The following is a 24,865-nucleotide window of genomic DNA, read 5'->3' on the forward strand; positions in this document are numbered from 1 at the left end:
GTAATATGCATAGATGAAAAGCATATGTTGTTACATCAGATGTACTGGATTGTCTGGACGTTTAATCACTTTAAAATTATGGCTTATGACATCCACCTTGAAATGAAATCAGTCTGCAATAATTTGACTATTACCTTCTAACATGGGCACTCTCCGGCCTGCTGTCTCTGTGATCACATATTGATCATGATGTACTGACTTATTTTGTACACTGTAGATTAAGAAAGTTACAGTTCAGCCTACATAAAACAAAACCACATACACTGTATTCTCTTATGCAATCTCCTATGTCAAACCTCTAAGTAGGTTAAAAGTGGCTAACTGGTTGTCAAAGCCACACTTTAGTCTGTATGAACCCTTTCAAATGTGTAGACATTATAATGTTCACCTCTTCTGACCTCTTTTGTTGTAGTTGCTATTATGGCCTGTATCTTGAAACAAGACAGAATAAGGCATACTACTGCATTAGTATGAAGAAAAGTATGACATGTAAAATTCTTGAACAAGACCATTTGTATTGTACTGGGAACAGGTGAAATATTATGAGCATTTATGGTTTGGCTCTTTCTACTGAAACTTTGACTTTTTGTGTCCCTTGCTTTCTGCTGACTTTTTTCACCACCAGGAACAGGGAGTAAATTTTACCCTAAGGTCTCCTCTGGTCTCTGCCTGGCTAGAGTGCACTAAAATAATTACTTGTTTTGACCTGACTTGGTTTTCTATATATAAACATTACTTGGCATAGAATACATAGAATTAATTATTGGTGGATCACAGGCAATCTAAAAATTCTGCACTCGATCTGACACAAATATTTTTTGTCCTACATTTTTACTTTTTGCACAGGCCACCTTCCCTAAAAGAAGGAAGAACTATGACACTGCTGGCTGAATGCTGGAGGAAGTGAGACAGATCAGATGCAGGAATGGCTGATCCCCAGCCAGACAGGCACTTATTAATACGCTTACCAGTATTGTTTTTTGGTTTTGTTTTTGTTTTACATTGTGGATATTTATTTGCAACTACTATTAAAATTTTCTAATTTTGTTTTCAGACAGCAATGAGCAATTCAGTTTCTTTCACTTTCAGTTACACAGTCCCAGACATATTTTTCATTTTCATTTTTGAATAGATTCTTCTCTAATAATTGTCATAGATGTGTTTATTTTTAACAAAAAATACCCTCTGGTCCTTTGATAGAATATGTGTGTATGTTACTTAAATTAGCAACTGATAAATGTGTTGTGTGAATGTATGGAGCCAGAAATAATCACTTAATATTCACATAATCACACAAATGCAGTTCATTGATATGCAGTTCATTGTAGTCATTATTAATTTAACCATTTTTCTTGTACAAATAGCATGTCGTATTGTTTTATTATTTTTATATGATTTCTTTACTACAACCTCACAGTAAGAATCTTAGACGTGACCTGTTTCATTTTTCTTTCAGTTTTCATGTTCTTTCCAGTGTCCATGGATTTCACCAGATGCTCTGCAGAACTCTCCAATGACATGTAATGCATGTAAGTTAGGTTGATAAAAGACTAAAATTACCATGCCAAAATATTTCCCCTTTCTCTGTATTCACCCAGTTTAGTTGAAAAGCATATAAAAAGACAAGCTATAATGTGACAGATTAAACAGGGAAGACAAGTTACAAGTAGGCTTAATAACACAGAGACAATCAAGTCACAATGGGGTGCATTTTGTTAACATTGTTTAAACAGTAGGCTATATTACGAATATGACACCTTACATTTCATACTTAAAACATATTAACATAATACATGAAAGAGGGATTTGTAAATTTAAAAAAAATCCATAAAACAATAAATAGGTTAGATTTGTGTCCATCTAATGTCTGGACATTTTTGTTTTTACGTGAGGATTCCAGCCTGAGCGCTGCGCCCCCTACAGGCAGAGACACCTACAGACACCAAACTGATGACGTGGTTCGGTCCGTTGACCAGAGCAGCGGTATGGCCGACCAGAGCAGGCAAATAAAACTCGCTGCAGCTAAGAAAAAGGTAAAGTATTTTACAGCTGACCCGGCTTAATATCATGGAAAGCATTGGGCCTGTCTCTCTGCTGCGGGTTTGTGTTGGTGGTGTTTTTTCCGTGTTGTTTTAAATGCCTGTACGGGGCTGGGGTGTTGTCATTACACGTCGACCGACCTCTGCGCTGTCGCTTGTCTCATCTCTTTCGGTACTCTCGAGGCTTCACTGCGCAGAACAGACCGGTGCTCCTTCTGGGCCTCTATTGATAGCATTAACTTTTACCAGATTATGTCGCCTATTTTTAGTTCCTAGAGGCAACTTTAGCATCCCACGTCGTTTAGTTAGTCGGTGATTAACTTAACTTACTCTCTTTGCTCTACGGTTTCATGTGTCTTGTCTAGCTAACGTTAAATGTGGTTATTAGCGAACCTAAATGTGCTAACTAAGGCAAGTTAACGTTAGCAAGCAGGCTAACGAATGTATAGCAGGCTATGTGTGAGTGTAAGCTTTCAGTCTTGTCTGCAGGATGAATCGGTTATCTAAGAAAGTGGCCAACAAACAGCTATTTTAAAACAAACCTTGAGCTAGCATTGTAGCACAGTTAGCTGGATAGAATGACGGGGGCTGTTTTGACAGCTGACACCCCTTTTCCCTGTCCTGCTGTGTGCTTTAGCTAGGTGTGTTGTTAGGCTAGTCAGAAAGATGGCCCCATCAGCTGTGAAATGTTAGCTTAAGGAAATGACTCGTCAGCAATGTTTGCTGCCCTGGATGAATGGTCGTGATGATAACATTTTAACACCAGCGTTTTAGACATGGCAGCACCAGTAGTTACTCTATCATTCCCTCTGGTCCCCTACGACAGCTGTCACAGGCCCCATGGCCAAACTCACGCAGACAAGTGTAATTTAATGTTCACATGGATAAACTGCACTGCAAGATGATCATAGTTTGCCACATGTTATAAACTTCATCTTGTTTTAGAACAGTAAGCCATTGAACAATGAAGTCAGAGTAACAGTCAATACCTTGTTGGCTGTGGCTATGCATTCCTAAGTGTACATTTGAATCCCTATGTTTTGAGTAGCTGGTGTATTGTAGAGAATGGGTGCAGACCATCCCTGTTTCATCCCAGACCATATTCACAACTGGTAATTCAGATAGTTTGATCCTCCAGTGGTTAGAGATTTTTTGCTCTGAGCAATGTTTGTTGAACTCCAGAGGCCTACTGCTAAAATCTGTGAGAAGTAATAACATAAAGGGTAATTTTGTAAAACAGCAGCAGGGGAGTTTTCTATCTAGCGGTTGAGACGTGCTTGCTGCACTTCTCACACTTTTCATTTTTTTTCTTATGTGCTGCTCAGCTGAAGGAGTTTCAGCAGAAGGGCTCCCCTGCTAGCGTGGGAGGAGAAAAGGGTGGTGGAGGAGGAGGAGGAGGAGGTGGTGGAGCAGGGGCCAAGAAGAAGAGGAAGGTGAAGGGACCAAACCAACACGATGCACCTTCAACAGACAGAAACTCGCCGGACAATGTGAGTCAGTCCCAGTCTTTTCCTTTATTTGCCTGCTTGTCATCCTGACCTTGTTGGTCAAATAACAATCTCTCTTTGTGCTTGGCATTCTGTGTCCTTTTTATTACTGGTTTCTCTAACCTAGTGTTTTTTTTACTGTTTGTAACACTGATGTAGCATTAGAAAACATTTAATCTCGCTGGCTACTTACAATAAGCAGACACAAGTCATTGTTTTGTGTATGTACATGTTATGCATAGCACATACAATCTGCAACGTTAAAATAAGAACTGCAGTATATATATATACCTGACAAAGAGTGATTTGTAATGGCCTGCTTGGCCATTGATCACAAAATATTTTGCTTCTTGTGAAATGATGCAGCTGAAATACTATCAAGTTGGCAAATGCATCTCTCCCTGCTATTAAAGATACACAGTGCCAACAACGCAGTAGCAGCACTGATGTGTATCTGCTGGCCAGGTTAGGGGGTGAAAATAATGTTTTTTCAAGAAAGTGAAGGACATTGGACAAGAGACAGTTAATGGAGTAAAATATACTGGCAATTTCAAGCACACACATGTAATTGCATGGTAAAGTAAACATTTGTCAAGTCATGTGCAACAAAGTTGGCCTGCACATACATACAGTGGATATAAAAAGTCTACACACCCCTGTTAAAATACCAGGTTCTTGTGATGTAAAATAATGAGACAAAGATAAATCATGTCAGAACGTTTTCTACCTTTAATGTGACATATAATGTGAACAATTCAATTGAAAAACAAATTGAAAAATGAATAAAAACCTTACAATAATCCTTAAACTAATACTTTATTGAAGCACCTTTTGATTTTATTACATCAGTCAGTCTTTTTGGATAGGAGTCTATTAGCATGGCACATCTTGACGTGGCAATATTTGCCCACTCTTCTTTGCAAAAGCGCTCCAAATCTGTCAGATTGCGAGGACATCGCCTGTGCACAGCCCTCTTCAGATCACCTCACAGAAGTTCAATTGGATTCAGGTCTGGGCTCTGGCTGGGCCATTCCAAAACATTAATCTTCTTCTGGTGAAGCCATGCTTTTGTGGATTTGGATGTGTGCTTTGGGTCGTTGTCGTGCTGAAAAGTGAACTTCCTCTTCATCTTCATCTTTCTAATGGACGCCTGAAGGTTTTGTGCCAAAATTGCCTGGTATTTGAAACTGTTCATAATTCCCTCCACCCTGACTAAGGCCCCGTTTCCAGGTGAAGAAAAACAGAACCATATCAGGATGCTTCACTGTGGGTATGGTGTTCTTTGGGTGATGTGCAGTGTTGTTTTTGCGCCAAACATGCCTTTTGGAATTATGGCCAAAAAGTTGTACCTTGGTTCCATCCGACCATAACACATTTTCCCACATGCTTTTGGGGGACTTGATGTTTGTTTTTGCAAACTTCAGCCAGGCTTGGATGTTTTTCTTTGTAAGAAAAGGCTTCCGTCTTGCCACCCTAACCCATTCATATGAAGAATACGGGAGATAGTTGTCACATGTACCACACAGCCAGTCTGGTACATGCCTGTCTGATTAAGCTCATGGACATTAATTTGCTTATTTGCTGCTCATCACTGCTGTAACATTCAAATATAAAGCTCAGTTTTACAGCTCTTTTAAGCAAATTGAGAGCGCAGTGAGGATACACTGTTAGTAGGCATGTGACTCCAGCACACGGCTTTCACACACAGGGGCTGACTTTCGGGTCAGTTTTCCACACACCATGTCGGTCAGTAGTTTTCTAAGCCTGATGGAATCTGACGCTCGTCACAGCTCGAGAGCTTGCTACTAAGCCTGAGACATATTTGATTTTGTTTGGCCAAGACTGGAAAAACTCATGTGGTCTGAAGCAGGATAAGACAAACAAATCTGATTGTGATGCTGGCAATAACCACATACAGTTCAGTTTTAGGGGTCAGAAAGCAGACAAAAATGGCTACGCGTGGTGATAATTCATGTTACAAAGATTCCCATTTCTGCCTGCTTCTTAAGTAAGTAGACAAAGCATTATTGACTGAATGTGCTTGAATATAGGTATGCACGGAATGTTCGGCCACTGAAATTAATCGGCCGAAAATAGCTAAAAACGCACTTTTGGTGTTCTACGTCAAATACGTCAAAAGGCCGAAGACATTTTTCCAAACAATTATGTGGACGTGTCGGCAGTGTAGAAGCATTTTAAAGTGTCTGAGAAAGATGCAAAATTGCCGTTTGCAGACACTGTTCTACTGAATTTTCTCCTAGCACATCCACTCCATCTGTGGCTGACTTCTTAGAAAAGGCAACAAACGGTCTGACCCGCTTTGAGTGTTTTTGTCACTCATTTATGAAAAGGCAATTAAGCTAGCCACACCTAAATTTGGAGTGCACACGTATTCAAGCCTTTATGGTGCGAGCTGACAGGCAGGTTAGCGACTTTATCCTGTCATTTTCTCTCTTTACAAAGAGAAGTGTTGCAGTATGAGAGTCCTACCTGAAGAGAGGCTGTGAAGTCTTGTCACACCATACGAGAATCACATACAACATTATTTATCAAATGGGGTCAAAATTAGCACAAGGATACACGTGACATCTGGTTTTCAAAATAAGGTGTCTGTACAGGATGGAAATAAGATTAATTGGATTATATTCACATAAAGTATAAAACATATTACATGTGTCCATTAAAAGTAAACGGACACTTGTAATTTACTTTACTGGACCCTCTCGGGCCTCAGACCCACCTGCCATAGTCTCTCCAAATCCTGTGGGAAACACTGAGTAAAAAGCACATTTTGACTATTTAATTTATGCAGTGGTAAAAAATGTGAATATATTTGTTCGGTATTCTGCAAATTTTTTCATTCTATTCAGCTTCGGCCAAGAATTTTCATTTCGGTGCATCCCTAATTGAATAACATTTGTGTGTTAGTTTATAGATCTGATTGTAGATTAAGTTGAAGGCGCTAGAAATTTGTAAATTTGTCAGGGATTATGCCACTTACTCTGATTTACATGTTGTTTACATGAGTCACTTTTAGGGTTTTCTTATTTATAAGTGGTATTGAAATATTTCTGACTTCTTGGAACACGCACTCTAGCCTGAGTTTCAAACACCCTAGTTGCCTCTGGACCCCCTCCTCCTAAAGTCAGATTCCTTGTAGCAGCTGCTTCTCTTTGCCTGTTTGTCTGTATCCCTTTCTAAATCTTTCTGTCCCCTTACACATCTCTTTCATTCTCCACCCTTGTTTCTTCTTTCCTGTAGTTTGACAGTATTCTGAAAGCACTTAGTCAAAGCAATGGAGTAGTCCTACCTCCTTATGGCAACAGCCAGGTGAGCCTTTCTTCCTCTTTCCTCTCTCTGTTTCTGCCCTGCATGATTTTTCGCTGCATTCCTCTGCTGTAAATAGCTACTCCTTGTGTGGTGTTTAATATTGTACCTGACTTCCCCATTCTTACCTCCTTACGTCAAGTGCACATATTTTTTGTCACATAGACAAGAAAGCAAATAAAAGGGACGAACCTGAGTGCAACTTAGCATTAGTGTTGTGTTTTTTAAATCCAGAGAGTGCACTAATGTTTGAGAAATGTCGAGGGTGTTCATCCCAATGTTGGTGTTGGTGATCTTCTAGAGTTCACCATCTTATGGAGAAGTGCAGTGTGGATGGGCAGGGTATGCACAATGGGTTGCATGAGTGCATGACTGTGCTATCTGTGCATCATGCAGGCATGAATCTGGGAAAACAAGACGTATGTTTCGCTTTTCAACTAGGTTCTCACACTGCTGTGTTTGTTTGTTGTTCTTATAAACATGCAGTCTTAAAAGTGTAATTTGGTATTACAGATTACTAGAAATGTCTTGCTATTAGCTTTAAAGTCAGAGTAAGTATAACTCAAGTAATAGAGAAGGGTTCTTTCAGCCATTCAAACTAATGGTGGCATTTATACAGCATGGTCTGAGGTCTTTCAGTGCTTTACACTTCATTCTGCAAACATTTCAGAGAGTGTCTGGCGTGAAAACAGCTTTCCTGCCACCATAAGTAGAAGGGCTTGCATTAAGACTCTAGAAATGAATACCAACAGAAAAAAAAAAGAAAAAAAAGAAATGAATACCAACAAAGTCCCTCAATGTTCTTATGACTGTGGACTAACATGCAGTTATCTGGACATGTAAATGACGTAATTGAGTTAACTGAATTATGACCTCAATCCGAGCCAGTGCCGTAATCAAGTTATTTCCATGCGCGTAAACACACATTAAGTTTGAGACATCATTGTGGCCTTTCTGTTGCTCTTTCATTATAACTGCTCTTTTTCTTGGTATTGAACCAGTGTGTGCATTTTTTGTGTATGTGTCACTTCAGACCTTTGCTGACGTCGAGGCCATGGGGTCTTCAGTTCCCCAGCTGCTGGAAGAGCAAAAGAGCCAGCCTGGTCACGGCTCACCTGTGTCTAACCCTGCTAGCGCTAACACTGCTACTAATCCTGAGTGTGTCAGTCACAACAATGACCTGCAGGTGTGTGTGTCTCTCTTTTCTGTCATATTGTGTGACCTTTTCTTTCTCTGTCTCTCAAATCTTGTCTCTGTCATTCTTACTCCCGTATGTCCATCACATCTAAGTGTACATACCTTAAGTCTTAAGACTTTTGCCAGTGGATGCATTTTTACTAATATATATGTGTGTGATGAAAACAACAGTTCCCCTGCTTTGTTTGTGATGTGCATAATGTGCATTGTCATCACGCAAATATCTTTTTATCAAATGGTCTCACTGTTTTTTTGTCTGTGTTCCTTCTCTTTCTATTTAACTCCCTCACTCTCTCCTCCTCCTTCAATCATACTCACTTTCCGCAGGACTATCCTGATACCAACGGCAATGAGAGTTTAACAGATGATAATAGGTGGGTTATCTGATTTCTCACTGCCAAAAAATACCCAGAGCAGAGTTTGCATATTAAAAAAGTTACTCTGGAATATACCTGCAAAGGTTTTGCACTATTATGGCACGGACATAATTTATTTGCAGTTAAACACTATAATGTATAGAATTAGGAGATATAGATTGTTTGCAAGGGCAGGAAAAAAACTCTGGAAATAAGCTTGTTCTTTAAAGTCTCATTCTACCATCACCACATTAAATATTTGTGCCACAACTTATGGACTACCTTAACATAACAATTTTTGTCGTAAATTAGGTATTATAAGCAGTGCTACTGCGTGTAATCTATCCTGCTACTCTAGCCATTAATTACTAATGCAAAAGAGTAAATGACATGGTTAATGTGTGTGTTGTCCTGCAGACCACTGTCTTCCACAGAGAGCCTTCGACAGCTCTCACAGCAACTGAACGGCCTGGTCTCTGAGGTATGATTTTGGAACCGCCAGTGTCATCCTGCTTCTCCCTCTCTCTCACGCACACACACATGCATTACTTTGTCCTACATTGTTAGGCTTTTAACAATAACACGCCACCATTGATGTACCTTTTCAACAAGGATATGTTGCATCTATTCTTGGCAGGAATGCACTGGAAGCATTTTAAAATTTGCCAGTTGTTCCCAATAGGCTCAAGCAAACTGACAGCATCAACTGGTGCACCAAACAAGCTTGATATATTTCCTCTCAACTTGGGTTGGTTTTGCTGTCAGTAGTAGATCACTATGGTTGCTTTTTTTCAAGTGTCTGAGACATAGCTAACACTGACCTTCTTCTGAAGGTACTATCTACTAACTAAAAGGATTAAGAAAATGAAAAGACACAAAAGTATCTTGCTGGTGTAATAGATAGAACATAGGCAAATATAATAAGTACAGTGTTTTTATATTTCTCTCAAGAAAATATGTTAAGGTGTCTTTGCCCCACATGGTGGTGAAATGCAGGTGTTGCCGCTGCTGACTATACAAATTGCCCATCTGCAATGCATCCAGTTAAGTTCATCGATAGGCTCGTAGAGACAGTCGCTTCTTATTCAAATACATTCATAATATTCCTTATGTTTACAGAAACAGTCTTATAAATTAAAAAAAAGGTTTTGTTGTCATTTGGGACATTCACTTTCGAGGCCTTGAGGCTGCCCATAGGATCTGCATATAAACTTGATTTAAAATGCATAATGCATTTTCTGTGTTGGAAGTGCATTAATGTGCGGTGTCTGTGTCGTTTCAGTCATCTGCTACGTACGTGAATGGGGACGGTGCACCTTCTGGCACTGAGAGAGAACTGGAGGTATGAGGGAGACTTCAATCTTTCTGTGAACTGAAAACTTGTTTTTGAAATTTGAAACCAAATTTAGAAGTCAGCACAGTCATACAATAGGTTGTTAATGCCATGCGATATACATTACAGTGGCATGAGGCTATTAAGTGAACCTCAATTAAGTATCAACATACTGTGTCCAACATAGAATGGATTTTCTCTGGCAGCACTTTATTATTTATAAAATGATAGTATGCTTGCTAGTTATCAATCTAAAATGATAATCCTCATGTTGCAGCTCTGGCAGTGTACTCTACCCAAAACCCACTGACTCTGTGTGTGAGGGTGACCTTTCTGGCTTTGTGTAATTTAATTAACCACACAAAGTACATCATAGCCACTATAGGTGAGCCCTGGGCTTAAATGTATCATAACGTGATACGACAGTGCAAGCAAACAATAGAGGTGTTTTTTAAAAATGCATTCTGATTGCATCCTGCAGCATTTCAAGTAGTTGGTTGATATTTTATGAAAAAGCTGTTGGCTAATGACAAAAAAATAGGTAAATATCACGAGGCAATAATGGCAGTTTATAAATGAGCATAATCCTTTATATAACTGTGTTCAGTGGTCTCGCTGGTGAGGGCTGTAAAAAATGTACAGTAACAAAATGTTACCTAATTCTTTTTTGCCCCTTTGCACCATGTAATGTTATTTCACTGACCACAATTTGAGACGACTCTATGACTAGTTCATTAAGTGCAACTTGGAAACTCTCAGGGGCTGCATATGACAGTCTGGAGAAATTAAGGTAACATGGATCCCGTCCACAACTTGTAATTGATACTCAAAAAGGTTGTAATGAAGGATCCACTAGCTTTCAACTTGCTCCATTAATCAGTTTAACCACCATGATTTATTTAAATTATTCACTTCACATCTCATTGAAAACACATTTTTGCACCACTTATAAAGGTTATATTGTCAGCCTCCATGTTGATAATTCACATTTGAATTTTTCTCCTCCTCCCATGTGTTCTTTGTTTGACTTCTGCCACTGCACTTTATCCCTCTCCTTTGTTTCTTTTTTTTCTTTTTTTCTTTTGTCCTTTCCCGGATGCATGTGTGCACGAAATAGAGTCGGAACCAGGAGCTGGCAGCCGCCCTGGAGTCCAGCAACCTAACAAACTCTCAGCTCAATACCAAGCTAGACCAGCTGGTAAGAAGCTGTGTGTGTATGCATATTTGTGTGTGCACATTTGTGCGATTGTTACCCCTGTCCAGCCATCCCACAATTACCGCATTAGTTTTAGTGCATGTACTATGTGCATTCTGCATGTCATCTGGAGTAACCAAACACTAGAGGTGGTGATGCATGGTTTTAATGTTGTTTATTTATCTTTCACAAAGGCTGACTAAAATACATTTATTTATTTAAGTATAACGACTGCATAAGGAGCATTTGGGTGCACACCGGCCAGTGAAGGCTGTCACAACATGATGGTAGAATCCTTCTTGTAAGCCATTTTCATTAACAGCAATAACCTCAAAGCTTCAAATAAACACAAAATGTTAAAATAACATAGATAACAGAACAGGTTCCTTGTTTCAATACTTTGCGCTATCCCTGTCCTGTCTGGCATGCAGATGAGGTCTCTTGTGCCACAATTTTGCTAATGTTGTTACACAACTAGGAACGTGCAACACTGCTTAGTTTATGAAAGAAATGATTATCTTTTCCCAAACTTAAAATTATATCCTGTTCATCTGGCAGGTGCAGCAATCTCAGGGGCTCTCAGATCAGCTACAAAAGGTAAACCGTTATTTCTCTCTGTCTGTTGGATTGTCTGTATTCATTCTTACTGAATTTTCGCTTCCTTACTGTTGATTCATGAAGGTTTTTTTTTTTTTTCTTCCTTCAGGAACGAAAAGAATTTGAACAGAGATTTTCGAAAGAGCACGGAGCCATGCGGGAGCAATTACAGGTAACTTCTCTTACCCTAATACGTAAATTGGATTTTGTCTGATTTTTAGAATTTCACAGCAGGAAAAAAAAGCCTCATTGCACTCCTGTGTAATGTGTCGATGTTTAATGTCAGAGTCCATGGGGTCACCCTGGTATAAAAGGGATAGAAATGTGATCCGAGAACACACCCTCCCCACTCACCCAGACAAGAAAAGTATAGTCGGCTTTGCAAAGGCTGAAGCACTGATTCTAACTACTCTGTAAACTGTTGTATTTAGTTTATCATGAGGGACTTGATGTAAAATCAGTTGACATTATCTAGTCTCATGAAAAGCTCTGCTCATTGTTTGTCTGTTCTCTCATAAGGTTCACATCCAGACGATTGGTATATTGGTATCAGAGAAATCAGAGCTACAAACAGCACTACAATACACACAACAGGCTGCGCGGCAGAAAACAGGTGGGGGTGGGGGTGGTTGTGTGTCTTAAAATCAGCTGTACATGCACTTTAATCAAATATTTGTCGTCTCGGCAAGGCCTTACCCTCTCTCTTTGTGTGTGTGTGTGTGTGTGTGTGTGTAGCTGAGGCAGACGAGTTGAATAACCGTCTGCAGGCAACAAAGCAGAGAGTGTCAGAGCTGGAGAGAACTCTCTCATCTTTCTCAGCACAGCAGAAACAGTTTGAAAAGGTAACAAACATGTAAGAACTCCCAGTAAACAGAATGCATTGAGACATGAATAATAGAGATGCAATATATAACAAACTTATTTACCTCACAATTTGCTCAATGTATGCAATATAGATAGGCAATCAACCACAAAAGCACATACCTTCATCATTAATTTCACTAGTTTTGAATAATTTTCTGAGATGTTTTTGTGTTTCTGAAAGTCTTTTGTTATTTTTAATAAACGGTTTCCTTTTTGTCTTCAGTACAACAAAGACTTTGAAAAGGAGAGAGACAACCTGAGGCTTGAGGTGTTAAGATTAAAGTAAGTAAAATGGTGTTTAGAGCCCATCAAATTGTATGCAATGCACCAGATGACATGAGCAAGTCCTATTAGAATTTGGTAGGTCGAAAATGATGAACAATCTCTGTTTGTGTATTTGCAGCAATTTGAGTGAGGAGTTGAAGCAACAGAATTCAGAGCTTTCAGAGCAGTTAAAGGGGCGTGCACAGGAGAATGGAGCAATGAAGCTGGAGTTGGAAGTTCTTCACAAGAGGCTTGAGATGACTGACCTCGTATTGCAACAGGTGTGCTAAGACATTTTCTATTGCATACATGTTTTCTTAACAATGGCTGGAAGTGGTCAACACTAGCCAATCTAAGACAAAAGCCCATGTTCTGGGATTAGTTTCGATCTAGAACCCTAAATGTTTGTTTGCTGACAGTGCAGCCAGATGTGATTTCTTTCATGTATTACCTGCATTCACTCCAGTGTTGCTTATATTTCTCTCCAGTGTTCCAGTCAGTCAGATCCCACCAGTGACCGCCAGCAGGTCCAGTTACTGCTAGAAGAGAAGCAGCAGCTGGAAGCACACAATCACCAGGTCTGTACAAGGAAGGACCTTTCTCTTACAGTTATCTGCATGTGTGTCATTTTAATGTGTGGATATTGACCCAAAGGGCTTTTAGTTGGTGCACAGTGTTTTGACACCTTTTCTAAATCTCCAAATGTCCACAAAGTCATGTTTGTTTTTCCCCTTTATGTTTTTGATGTTGTAGCTGATGGAGTCGATTGCCCAGCTGCAGAGAGAGAGGGACTGCTATGCAGAGCAGATCCAGGAGGAGGGTCGTGTATGGAAGGACAAAACAGAACAGCTGCTAACACAGGTTAACTATACACTAATATCAGCGTAGACTACAGTGTGACTATAGCTTTGGAAATAAAGCGAGTGATATGTTCTTTGTTAGGTTGTTATTTATTTTGGTTAACCAATTGATCTTTGACAATTTCTGTGTCTGTGCAGGTGTCTTTGGTTGCAGAGGAGAGAGACAGAAACATCAGCCGAGTCCAAGAACTGGAGGCCAGCATCACAGAGCTACAAAATGCTGCAGGTAAGATGTTCCTACTGTCCTTTGCTTCTTCTTTTCTGCTGCTTTTCTGCAGCATTGCTTGATGTGAAGAACACCTTTTGGTGATAAGCTGTCTGATTGCCTGACCCTAGTAGTGGGTTCCCCTCATCACCCAGCAGTGTATACCTGATCAGGGTGCTTCTGAGATCAAGGGGAGCAAACTTCAGAGGGAAAGAAGGCTTGAGCACACTGGTTCATGTGCCGCCATAATGGTGATGTTTATTGTAAACTAGTGTCAAAATGTTAATTACTGCCCAAACGTTTGTCTATTAATAGGGTGTAAATCAATCAGTGTGCTTCAGATTTTTTTCCCTCCAGAGTAGATTTAACCTCAGTCTGAGAGTGAAATTTAAAATATATGACATAGCCCTGACATGTATGTTTATGGTAATATTTAGTTCAGCATAATCTGAAAAGCATTAATATATGAACAGCAAGTCTAAATCCTGCGCCCACACTTGTGACACAGCTACCGCAGTCTAGTGTAGTTCTCTGTAGCAAAATTAGTAAACTTGATCATTCCTCTTCCCCTCCAGCGTTGTTGTCCCAGGAGAGAGAGGCTCAGGATGTTGCAGAGCCTCATCCCACGGGGCCCTCAGAGAGAGAGGTGGCTCTGCAGGAGGCCCTCAACACTCTTCAACAGGAGAAAGACGCTCTTACTGCACAGTTCCAGGGACAGGTATGCATTACACAAGCTTGAACAGGCCTATTTGATCTTATACGTCTTGAAAAAGTGGAATTTTATGCAGTGCAGAGTTTTATAATGGTCTCACAACATTTGAGAGTACCACTAGTTGATCTGTTTTTTACATAATGTGTTCAAAGATCGTTAGTCGTCTTTGGTTTGAAGTTTCTATAATCATCCTCTGTAATATTTCCCCCAGCTGCGAGATAACGAGCAGCTGAGCCGCATGTGTACAGAGCAGGAGAAGCGTCTGGGCGAGCTGGAGAGGCAGGTGGAGAGCAAAGTCCAGGAGGAAGAGGACCGCCGGCGCATGTTGGAGGATGTTCAGTCAGACAAGGCCACTATTAGCCGTGCTCTCACCCAGAACCGTACACTGAAGGACCAGCTGGCTGAGCTACAGAATGGTTTTGTCAAACTGGTGAGGCCTAGCTGTCCATCTGTCCTTTTTTTAATGACACATTTTGAAAATGCAGTTGATTATAGCTGGCCACCTTGCCTTAAATGCGTTTAGTTTCTGAATTTATCTTGTATCTTTTCCCTGATTTTCTTATTTGTACTAGATTTGTGATTTGTGTCTCTGCAACAATAATTTGACAACGTTTTCCCAAATTGAGAAAGTACATTCTTAACAAGTATTACCTCAGACGGGAGACTGATGTTAAAGGCCAAATTCCTGTTACTCCTTCATTCGTACAGACTAATGAGAACATGGAGCTCACCACTGCCATCCAGTCAGAGCAGCATGTGAAAAAGGAGCTGGCTCGCAGAATGGGTGAACTGCAAGAGGAATTACATAACGTCAAGGAGCAGGTATGGTCTCTCACACACTCAACCTCTCCATGACAAACATGGACTATCGTGTTGTGGCATTAGCACTTTTTTTGTCTTAACTATGCTATCTTGTGCAATCTTATCTTTTTAGTCATTTTTTCTTTCATACACATGATAGTGTATTAACACAATAGAGCAGTATATGAAAACTGCACCCAGAAAGAGATTCAGTTATTTTATTAACACAGTCATTTTCTGCCTCCTCTTGGTATTAATTTTCCTCTTCCCTTGGCTCCAGCTGGAACTGAAAAGTACGGAGACTCAGGGTCTGATGGAGCAGAGGGACCAGGTAGTGGCCCACCTGCAGCAATACTGTGCTGGCTACCAGACCCTGGCCTCAGAGAGGGAACAGCTCCACCACCAGTATCTGCAGCAGCTCCAGCTCATGGACCGGCTGCAGCACGATGAAAGCCAGGGCCGCGTGCAACTGGAGATGAGTCACAATCAGCTCAAACAAGCGCAGGTGTGCATTTCAGGAAAAAGACTTTGATCACATGACTATTGATGATATGTTCAAAAGTTATTGCACATATCACAGTCCAGTCTGTTGTGATATTTTAATGGAGTGCAGCTAATATCATGTACGTTCTTCATCAAGTAATAACTAAAGTGATTGGAGTCTGTTCATTATACAGTATGTTGATAAAATGCTGTGTAACCTCACCTTCTATTACTGGCCATTCTTTATCTCTGTGACACCCTTAAACACCCAACAATATTTTAAATAACTCTCCCCCTACAGGAGAATTTGGAGCTGTTGGTCAGAGACAACGAGCAGCTGAAGGCTGAGGTGAAGGAGCTGCTCAACAGCTCAGCTTTTGCCCCGTCATCCAGAGACCAAGGTAAGATTTGTCTATTAATTGTCCAAGCTGCTTTATATTGTGTTTCTTTGTGTGTTTGAAAATCAGTGCCAAAAGAAGGACTCAAGTTCCCTTTACAGGCTTTAATGTGGTTGTGACCCACTTGCAGGGTCTGAAATTAGCACCCGCCAAATGCCAGTAAATTGTTGGCAGCGGAGGGTAAAAAGGTCAGGCCATCTGCCATTTTGGCAGACAGGGAAAACGCACAACAGAAAGACACACATAGTAAGGTTAGCGTATTGTGGCGATCGGCACCCCCAATCCGTCACACACACAACCACACACCCACCAGTCAGCTCTGGGAATATCTATGGTGGGTTTCACACCAAACTCACCAGTGGAAGATATGGACTCTTCTGGAGATTGGAACTGAGATGACTGAGGGCTCATTCGATGGGGGTTGTACTGTAGGTTTTGTATTGAGCACTAACTGGGAGCTGATCTTGAAGTTCTTGTGTGCTTTTTGTTTCTTGTAGTCTGTCTGTACTGTTGTTAAACCTGGTTGTCAGTGATTGTTAAGTAAGGTGGAGTGATTGTCATGTTACATACACGTGTCATGTTTCAGACCCTGACCCCCTGTTCCAACAGCATAATAGATTTTTTTTTTTTTGTTTCACATTGTTTATTTTGAAAGAAGTTTAACGTTGAAACTGAAAACTGTAGCAAGAAACAAGGACAGTGTAATTAATGCAAATAATGTGAGACCTTCTAACAGCAGAGCTGCCGCACCAGCAGTTTTAGACTAGCACTTCCAGTTTAACCTGAGACACCTACAGGCAAGGAAAATCAGCAGTAGTAATTGTGATGTGTGCCATCTGTTGAGAATGAGTGTTACAGTCTGTGACGACTCACAAATTGAAAATGAAATGTATTTGTATTATTAATAGTTTTAATTTGTCATTATGTCACTCAGGTGATGGAGTGGAAAGCCAGTCGCTGCAAGAGAGCCCAAATAAGTCTTCCACCATAGTTATCCCCGAAGACTTTGAGAGCCAGAAGGAGATTGTAAGCAGGGTGTTCTTCCCCAGAAACTACTTTTATAAATATTCTTTAATGATATCTCGTTAACCCTTGCTTTGCCTTTTTATTACATGCATGTTTGATATTGACATTTACACAAAACATCTAGTCATATGCCAGTGTGAATGACTTATTTTTAAGATAAAAATTTAAATACTAAATATGAGACAAAGGTTTGGCATTTTCCTCATTTGACCCTATTCATCGACTCACTTCCATCATCCTCACCACCACCTTCTGCCCCCCCACCCCACCCCCCACCCCGCAGGAGGAGTTTATCCGAGGAGCTTTGGCTCAGTTGGAGGCAGAGAGAGACGAGGCCAGAAGGCTACTGGAGAAGGAGCACAGGCTCCACATGGCAGCCAGGCACAAGGCTGATGTGGCCACCAGCATTGAGCACCAACACCACAGCCACAAACCTGTTCATGACCATCATCACGACCATCATGAGCATCACGAGCATGATCACACTCAGGGCCAACATAGTCACTGTGAACACAGTCACGAGCATTCAGGTGAGTGAGGTTTGTTTGGGTGCAAGCGTGCAAATGTTTTTACAATGAAAAGGCAAAGACTAGGACAATGCGTTTTAGACTATAGTTAACCCTGATTCTATAATGAATTCTGATCATATAGATCAAAACGTATATGTGGTGCATTTTGTAAACCGGCTATAAACTGTTCAACCCTCTTCCCAGAAGGAGGTGTACCGTTGGAGGTTCATCAGGCCCTGCAAGTTGCCATGGAGAAGCTTCAGCAGCGTTTCACCTCCCTCATGCAAGAGAAAGCTGACCTGAAGGAGAGGGTGGAGGAGTTGGAGCACCGCTGCATCCAGCTGTCTGGAGAGACCGACACTATAGGTGAGACTAGAGATGAAACAGTAAAAAAAAAATTCATATCACAATTATAGTGACCAAAATGATCCCGGTTATCAGTATTATCACTGTATTGTTAAAATGTGCTGAAAAAGATTCAAATGTACTGATACACACACTGAAACCATTGCAACAAGTTTTATATTGAAAGCCACAAATAAAATTAACATTTTGTTTGCATAAACATTAAAATAACAACAGCCAGTACCTTCTGAGTGTGCATTATCATTAAATTGATTGATTGATTGATATTATTTTACATTATATAAGTAATGCAATGACCCCATGCACAATTACAGGAATACAAATGAGTCTTTAGAAGACAGTAACTGCAATGAGCCAACAACTGACGTTTCTTCTGTTTGGACACTTTTACAACTAATTTGACAGCTGCCGGATTTTTAATGAACAAGATATGTTGGTTGGGTGACTAAACTGCGTAACGTGTTATCATGTGCAGTGGGCAAATAGAGTCTGCAGACACACGCACACAGCAGCAGAACACCGTGTAGTGTTTTTACAAGAGCGGCTAATACTGAGAGCTTTAGTTTACAAGCTGTTAACAAGTCAGACAACCAAAGCCAAAAGTTAACTTGCCCTGCATTCGCTATAAGGCAGTTTTCCATCAGTACTCTTATAGAAAAGCACTGTCTTCCGCTGTGCTGTCATTGACCCAAACAAACCCTCATTGTATACTGCGCATGCACGCCTGCTTCTGGGAGACTGTCGATAACTTTGGTTAAAGCTGGACAGTATTTGCTGTGAGTTTAGCAAAGTGTGGGAACCGAACCCGATTATCATGGTAATTAAAATGTGTACGGTTCTAATAACTGTCGGAAATGTTACCATGATTTCTCATTAAATCAGTAACCGTTTTATCCCTAGGTGAGACAGTAGGACATTTTCGTTGTAAATATTTATTTTATTACAAATGAGTTTTGGTTGAGTGTAATATCTTAATATGTTGTCAGAAAGATAGGAAAACTGTTGATCAGCATACCAATTCCTATTACTATTTCTTCTGTATGTCTATCCAGGGGAGTACATAGCCCTGTACCAGAGTCAGCGGGCCATCATGAAACAGAAACACCAGGAGAAGGAGCAATACATCAGCATGCTGGCCCAGGACAAGGAGGAGATGAAGGTACTGTATGGCAACATTTGTATTGAAAATAACCAATAAAGCAGTCCAGTGTATTTGCATAAGATGTTTGTCTGCACAGGAAAACTGATCCTAATGGATGTCACAATGTTTTTGTATTTATTATTATTTTCATCAATCCTAAATTTTAACTTGGAAAAAGAAATTATGAATCTTCTTCTCAATTTCCAATATTCAATTTGAAAAAGAGTATCTATGCTGCTTGTCTTTTGGAAAGCTCCCACACAATGACCAACACTTCTCAAGCAAACACTGATCTTCACAAAATAGAATGATCTCATCAGCAATCATGTCTAATAGATGCTACTGCAGTTTTGCGTTCTCCTCCCTACTGACATTTCTTCTATATGTGCCCTTGTCTTTGTTTCTTCACTGTCCATCAGGCGAAGCTTGCAGAGCTGCAGGATCTGGTGATGAGGCTGGTGGCTGAGAGGAATGACTGGTACAGCCGCTACACCAAAGCTGTAGCCGGCGCAAGCACAGTGAACCCCGACCTGCTTCCTGTTGGGGAGGATCACATTCACCCAGAGCACCAAGCACACGCACACACAGAGCATAATGCTGTCAGTGGAGCAGGTAGGCGCAAACAGTAGTACTGTCCTTGCTACATCATAAATCAAGGCAAAAACAATTACACTGGTCTTGTAATCAGAGGATGTTTGGAGGGTCAAGTGTGTCTTCTCTCGACCCACATGTACTAAACAGGTTGAGGTATTTACCTCAGTCAGGATAGTGTCATAGTCAGAGTAAAGGTGCAGTCACACTGGATTACACATGGTGAAATTTACTCGCTTGTTGTGACCAAAAGCAGACAAGACAGGAATAGCGCAGGTAGGGTTGTAACCATAGACTGCAGGAGCTAGCATGGCTAGTGGGCCAACAGCATTGCACCAAGTATTTAATTATACAGCTTCTTATCGTAATACTGAAGTGTGATTAATCTCTGTCTCTGTCTTTGCACTAACTGCAGCCAAGCAGCATCGTTCCTTCTCTGCTGCCTATATTATTTCATCAGGTAGATGTAAAACAACAATATAAACAATCAATATTAAATAAATAAGAGGTCAATCCCACCCCTTCTGTCAAACAGACTGGACCTCGTGATTTCACTTGTGAAAGTTTAATAAGATTAAACTCTAGTCAAAGCATATAAGACACATCAATTCGCAAAAAGAAGTGTGTGTGTCTTACTCTGTTGTCAATAGAAATGGATTGGGGAGCGAAATCCAGCCTGAAGGCACCATAAGAATATTCAGATAAGCATATGTTACCGCTATAGAGGTGTTATTGGAAGTCATTTTTGACATGTGTACAACTTTTCCTGAAACTTAATACAGCACATACAACAGTTGACAAATCCTGATTCAAAGTCTGCTGCTACAAGAACCACTGTGCTTTTTCAAAATATGCAGGACGATAGCAATAGAAAATACCACAGTAACAATAATACAGAAAGATGGGGTTTGAGGTAAAATACTGGATGTTGTGGCACAAAATGATGTCCGCATCTATTATCAGTCAACATACTAAGTAGAATAGCTCATAAAAACAGCTTCATCTGAATGTCTTATTTAGACTAAAGTCAACATCAGAATATTGCACTCCATGTAAAACTGTTCATTGTTTTGAGAATAAAAATAGTACACGCTCTCGTTTTTAAGAATAGCTGTCTTTCGTTTAGTATTTTTTTTATATTCAGTAGCACTTCACCATACTGCTCTCCCTTCTCTGCTGCAGAAGCCATGGAGGTCGTCCCTCTGTCAGAAGCCACCACAGGCCTGGAAGCCCCCTCGTCCCAGACACTTACAAGCGGGTCAGCCCAGACTGACGCAATGTCCCTGGGGCCCAAAGAGGACGGCACCGCCCAGCAGATCATGCAGCTGCTCCATGAGATCCAGAACCCCCAGGGAGCACTGAGATCACCACACTTCCTCGGAGAGAACCCCTGCATCCCCTTCTTCTACCGGCCTGACGAGCAGGACGAAGTCAAGATCCTGGTGGTGTGAGGTGTAGGTGTGACAGAAGCTGGCGTGTGTGTGTGTGTGTGAGAGAGAGATATTGGATATGTCTTGAAATCTGGGGAATATTAAATACCACAGTTTACCATGTCTGTAGCTTGTTTATCATATTCACAAACACTTCTCAAGTAATGTGATACCCTGCAAAACTGGTCACAGATGTGTGAATGTCTTTGACTCATTTACATTAAAATGCCCCCTCCCTGTTCTGTGCATCGGCACTAAAATGTGCAAGGTTAAAAAGAGAGTATTTTCTATTTGTTGTTTTTCTTGTCTATAATGCTATTCCCAGAGAACAGATAATCAGTATTTCTTAACACAATCTGATTAGTCTCCTTCCCACAGTTTTTAAATCCCATCCTTCCTCTTGCCACCCGTCTTACACAAGTGCAATAAAGGGGTCGTATATTCTCTCCCCTCGCTGATACAGTACTTAAAGAGCTGTCACAAATGAGCAGCCTGTTTGCGTGCAACTTTATTTTACAGCAAAATTCACTGTACAAATGCCAAAAAAAAGACCTTCACGTTGGAATGTAATAACCCGAATATTTACCTGTGTGTTTGTGTAAGTAGGGGAACTGATAATGGTGAATGGAAGAGATGCAGAATGAGATTTAAGCTGAAGTCAATAAAGAAAGTTAGTGCACATAATAGCTTTTGAAGTGTAAGCGCTGTTCTGTTTCAAAGTCAAGAGCTCAGCTAGTTACATGATTGGGTGCAGAAAGTTGCAGGCAGGTGTCACAGATTAGTACTGTTCCTAAAACTACCTTTTCTCTACATTGTCTTTTGCCTCCAAACACTGAAAAAAAGTTGTATGTTTGTACAGTGCACAAGGTTAATATATCTGAAACCTTTATTTTGTTATGTTGTCAAACATCCTGTTAGACTGAGAGATATCACCAGTTACAAAAATGTGGTTTCTAAGTCATCGAGGAGATAGATGCAATTTAAAGTCCCCATGAAGAAAAAGCAAATTTTAGTCAGTTATTAAGGCAATATTTTCTCAGTTTCTGAAACAGTGGAGAAATCTTCCAGAGTTTCATTCAGATGAGTTTTGGAGCTCGGGGCCTGTGCTGGGCCACATTGTTGTTTTCTGTATAGCTTGATAGGTAGCCTATTAAGGTACAGTGACTGGAGGAAGTTACAGAAAGTATGGTGTTAAAATCTCTATTTCTGCAATCTTGACTCATCTATCTTCTACAAATATTCTCTAATCAGGTGCTCTGGGGCATTTGACTGGCCTCATCACAAACGCAGACCACACTCATCACTCAAGTCTTGAAAATGGATTTCCCCCTCATTAGAGCTGCTCATCCATAACTGAGCTGCTCTATTTCATGGGGTCTTTTCTAGACTAATTGACACTATGAATCAGAGCCCGTACCTTTCTGTTACGTTTGCTTTTCCTACATATCAACAATGAATTAATGCACATCCTTTACAACTGGACTGAGTGTATGTGACATGTGTGTGTAATCCAAAGCTGAAGTTTTGTCCATCTGTTGTACTTTTTTGTAGAGTTATATCAGATTATATAAGTATGATTGCACTAAAACTGTACAAAGCTCCTTGTTAGGCTCTGTCCTCTCCGGCTGGTTGGACAGTGTGACGTTTGTACTGTAGAGCCTCTTTATAATTTCTGTGGAGGAAAAAGGGGAATCCTATGAAGCCACACTGTTAAGCTGAGGATTCCAATAGAAGCAGATTAATTTAATTGAAAGTGTGTAAGGGGGGTGTGTGTGTGTGTGTGTGTGTGTGTGTGTGTGTGTGCGTGCGCGTGCGCGCGCGTGCAGTGTTGCACTCATGATAAAGGAGGAAGGTGTGTAAATATGAGTAGAAGGTGAAATTAATGAGATCGCTTACTTCAAGAAGTTGTAGTGATGTTAATCCCGAAAGTGTGGGACCAATCAGAATTTGAGAAAATTCGCAACTCTTCTCAAAACTGGAGAACAAAACAAGGCAAATCTGTTGTGTTCATATTGTGTAACTCTTGTATCGGCTAAAAACACAAGTAAATCTCCTTGGGGCATTAAACACAAGACAATAGGATTCATAGTTTTTTATTAAAGACATCACAGGTGTCTAGCTTTAACAGAGAGACGCTCATATTCACGAATGTGGCTTGGAGGATGGATTGATTGACATGTTGAGCTCTTCCCCTTTACAACAAACTAACAACCAAGAGCGGCACTATCACAGCTCATATTCCCCCCCCATTTCAGATTATATCATGGCACAGGCCTCTGTTTTGTGAGAGTCGTTCCATGATTTTAATATGCAAGGACATGAGGGTCTCACTGCAAGTCATACATCAGACGTCTTTTGGAGGTAATTTTTCCCTCTTATTCGGATGTCTTAGTATTTTAACAACCCCTCTGAAGGTAAAGGACACATTTGGAGACAATTATTAAATTGTACTCTTCATATTTATCACTAAAAGCAACAGGACAGAAAACATTGGTGCAAATTCTGGTATTTTAAGCAACATGTAATTAAAATATAAGGTATATAGAGGCCATGTGTACTTGGTGTTAACAGCACTGCATCTACCCTAAATCACAGCACTTTGTTAGTAAGTGCTGGGGTTGTTGTCATTCTTGATGGTAAAGTCCCTTGCTTTGCTCGTAGCAGTCTGTCACTTTTGTTTTTCTTTGAAACGTGTCACAAAGTATGATTTTGTTTTTGTTTTCCTTCATTTTGTTTTTGGGAGTGGTCAAGAGGTGAATATACAGTAAAATCATTTAATGTTGTTTCGGGGCTTGCGAATTAACAGAACAATGTGGATAAAATGCCTTCCCACACTTTCTAATTCACTGTTAAATATGTTATGTGATTGAAATAGCAATGAGAAAGCATTTATTGTCTTTACTGTAAAAGAGGTGATGTATATACTGTAACTGTGTAACATATTGTATATTCATTATGCCTGGTGTGTGGGGAGTTAAAGCTGCTCTGCCATGTTTACTGGCAGCGTGGGCTGTGTGTATGTCTGATAGTACAGAGTAGGGTTGTTGGCGGTTACTGACTGGCTGTGATTTAATACAAAGATTGACTAAAAAAGGAGAAAATATTCTATTTATTTGGAATAAGTTAGTATCTCAACTAATCAGTTTCAGTGTAAAATAGAAGTGACTGTTGGAAATGAAGGATAATTCAACTGATTCATTCGAGGGCTGCTTCTGACAGAAGCTTTCAGATTTTTTTTCTTCCTTGAGTAATATTTTCTCCCCTTCTGAATAAAACTGATTGAGCAACTTAAACACGTTGTCGGAATTTCTTTATCATTTTGATACAACAGACTGTCCTGCTGTGATACGCACGCAATGACTTTGGCAGTAAAGATGCAGCAGACAGTTTGACTTGTCATAGTAGGAAAAGTATTACTAATAACATAATCAGCAATTTCCGTATTTACACCTTTGCTTCTTTTTTTCTTTTTTTTTACTGTGACATGTCAAAATGTTTCCCACTCATCATCACAATTGAATACCAAACGTTTGAGTGTGTACCAAACTTGATTTTATTGTTTGATCTAATGTCAGAAAATAGTGATATTGCCCTTCACATGTCCTAAAGCCCAAGCTGACATATACAAACTGCTTGGTTTGTATGACAATATTAATATATTATATATATTGCACTCCATGTAAA

The 24,865-nt window shown here is 40.2% G+C and overlaps 1 protein-coding gene across 5 annotated transcripts; it reads left to right on the forward strand.

Annotated features, from left to right (window-relative positions):
* The first annotated feature begins 1,399 nt into the window (after nt 1-1,399).
* On the forward strand, nt 1,400-24,474 carry golga2 (golgin A2). 5 transcript variants are annotated; one of them, XM_038733268.1, is made up of 29 exons: nt 1,400-1,529; nt 1,893-2,033; nt 3,365-3,529; nt 6,788-6,856; nt 7,887-8,039; nt 8,378-8,424; nt 8,824-8,887; nt 9,689-9,748; nt 10,857-10,937; nt 11,493-11,531; nt 11,641-11,703; nt 12,051-12,144; nt 12,267-12,373; nt 12,619-12,677; nt 12,799-12,940; nt 13,148-13,237; nt 13,413-13,520; nt 13,658-13,745; nt 14,300-14,442; nt 14,648-14,866; nt 15,145-15,258; nt 15,518-15,742; nt 16,022-16,121; nt 17,053-17,144; nt 17,428-17,674; nt 17,861-18,019; nt 19,072-19,178; nt 19,580-19,772; nt 20,934-24,474. In XM_038733268.1, exons 1-29 carry the CDS (start codon nt 1,524-1,526, stop codon nt 21,200-21,202), a joined length of 3,444 nt encoding a protein of 1,147 aa, XP_038589196.1. In that variant the 5' UTR covers nt 1,400-1,523; the 3' UTR covers nt 21,203-24,474. The 5 variants fall into 5 exon arrangements, with proteins under 5 accessions (XP_038589196.1, XP_038589198.1, XP_038589194.1 ...); XM_038733266.1 differs by having other exon boundaries at nt 1,402-1,529; nt 17,858-18,019; XM_038733270.1 differs by lacking the exon at nt 10,857-10,937 and having other exon boundaries at nt 1,401-1,529; nt 17,858-18,019.
* The last annotated feature ends 391 nt before the right edge of the window (nt 24,475-24,865 follow it).

This window comes from Micropterus salmoides, unplaced genomic scaffold (assembly GCF_014851395.1).
Source record: "Micropterus salmoides isolate LMB-PRFRI ecotype aquatic unplaced genomic scaffold, ASM1485139v1 Ms_hic_scaffold_20, whole genome shotgun sequence".
In the NCBI taxonomy this organism is placed as follows: Eukaryota; Metazoa; Chordata; class Actinopteri; order Centrarchiformes; family Centrarchidae; genus Micropterus; species Micropterus salmoides.

Coding starts and splice junctions, on each gene's coding strand:
- golga2 (XM_038733266.1), top strand. Junction 9,749..10,856: donor GCACTGAGAGAGAACTGGAG/GTATGAGGGAGA, acceptor TGCACGAAATAG/AGTCGGAACCAGGAGCTGGC. Junction 17,675..17,857: donor ACACAGTCACGAGCATTCAG/GTGAGTGAGGTT, acceptor CCCTCTTCCCAG/AAGGAGGTGTACCGTTGGAG.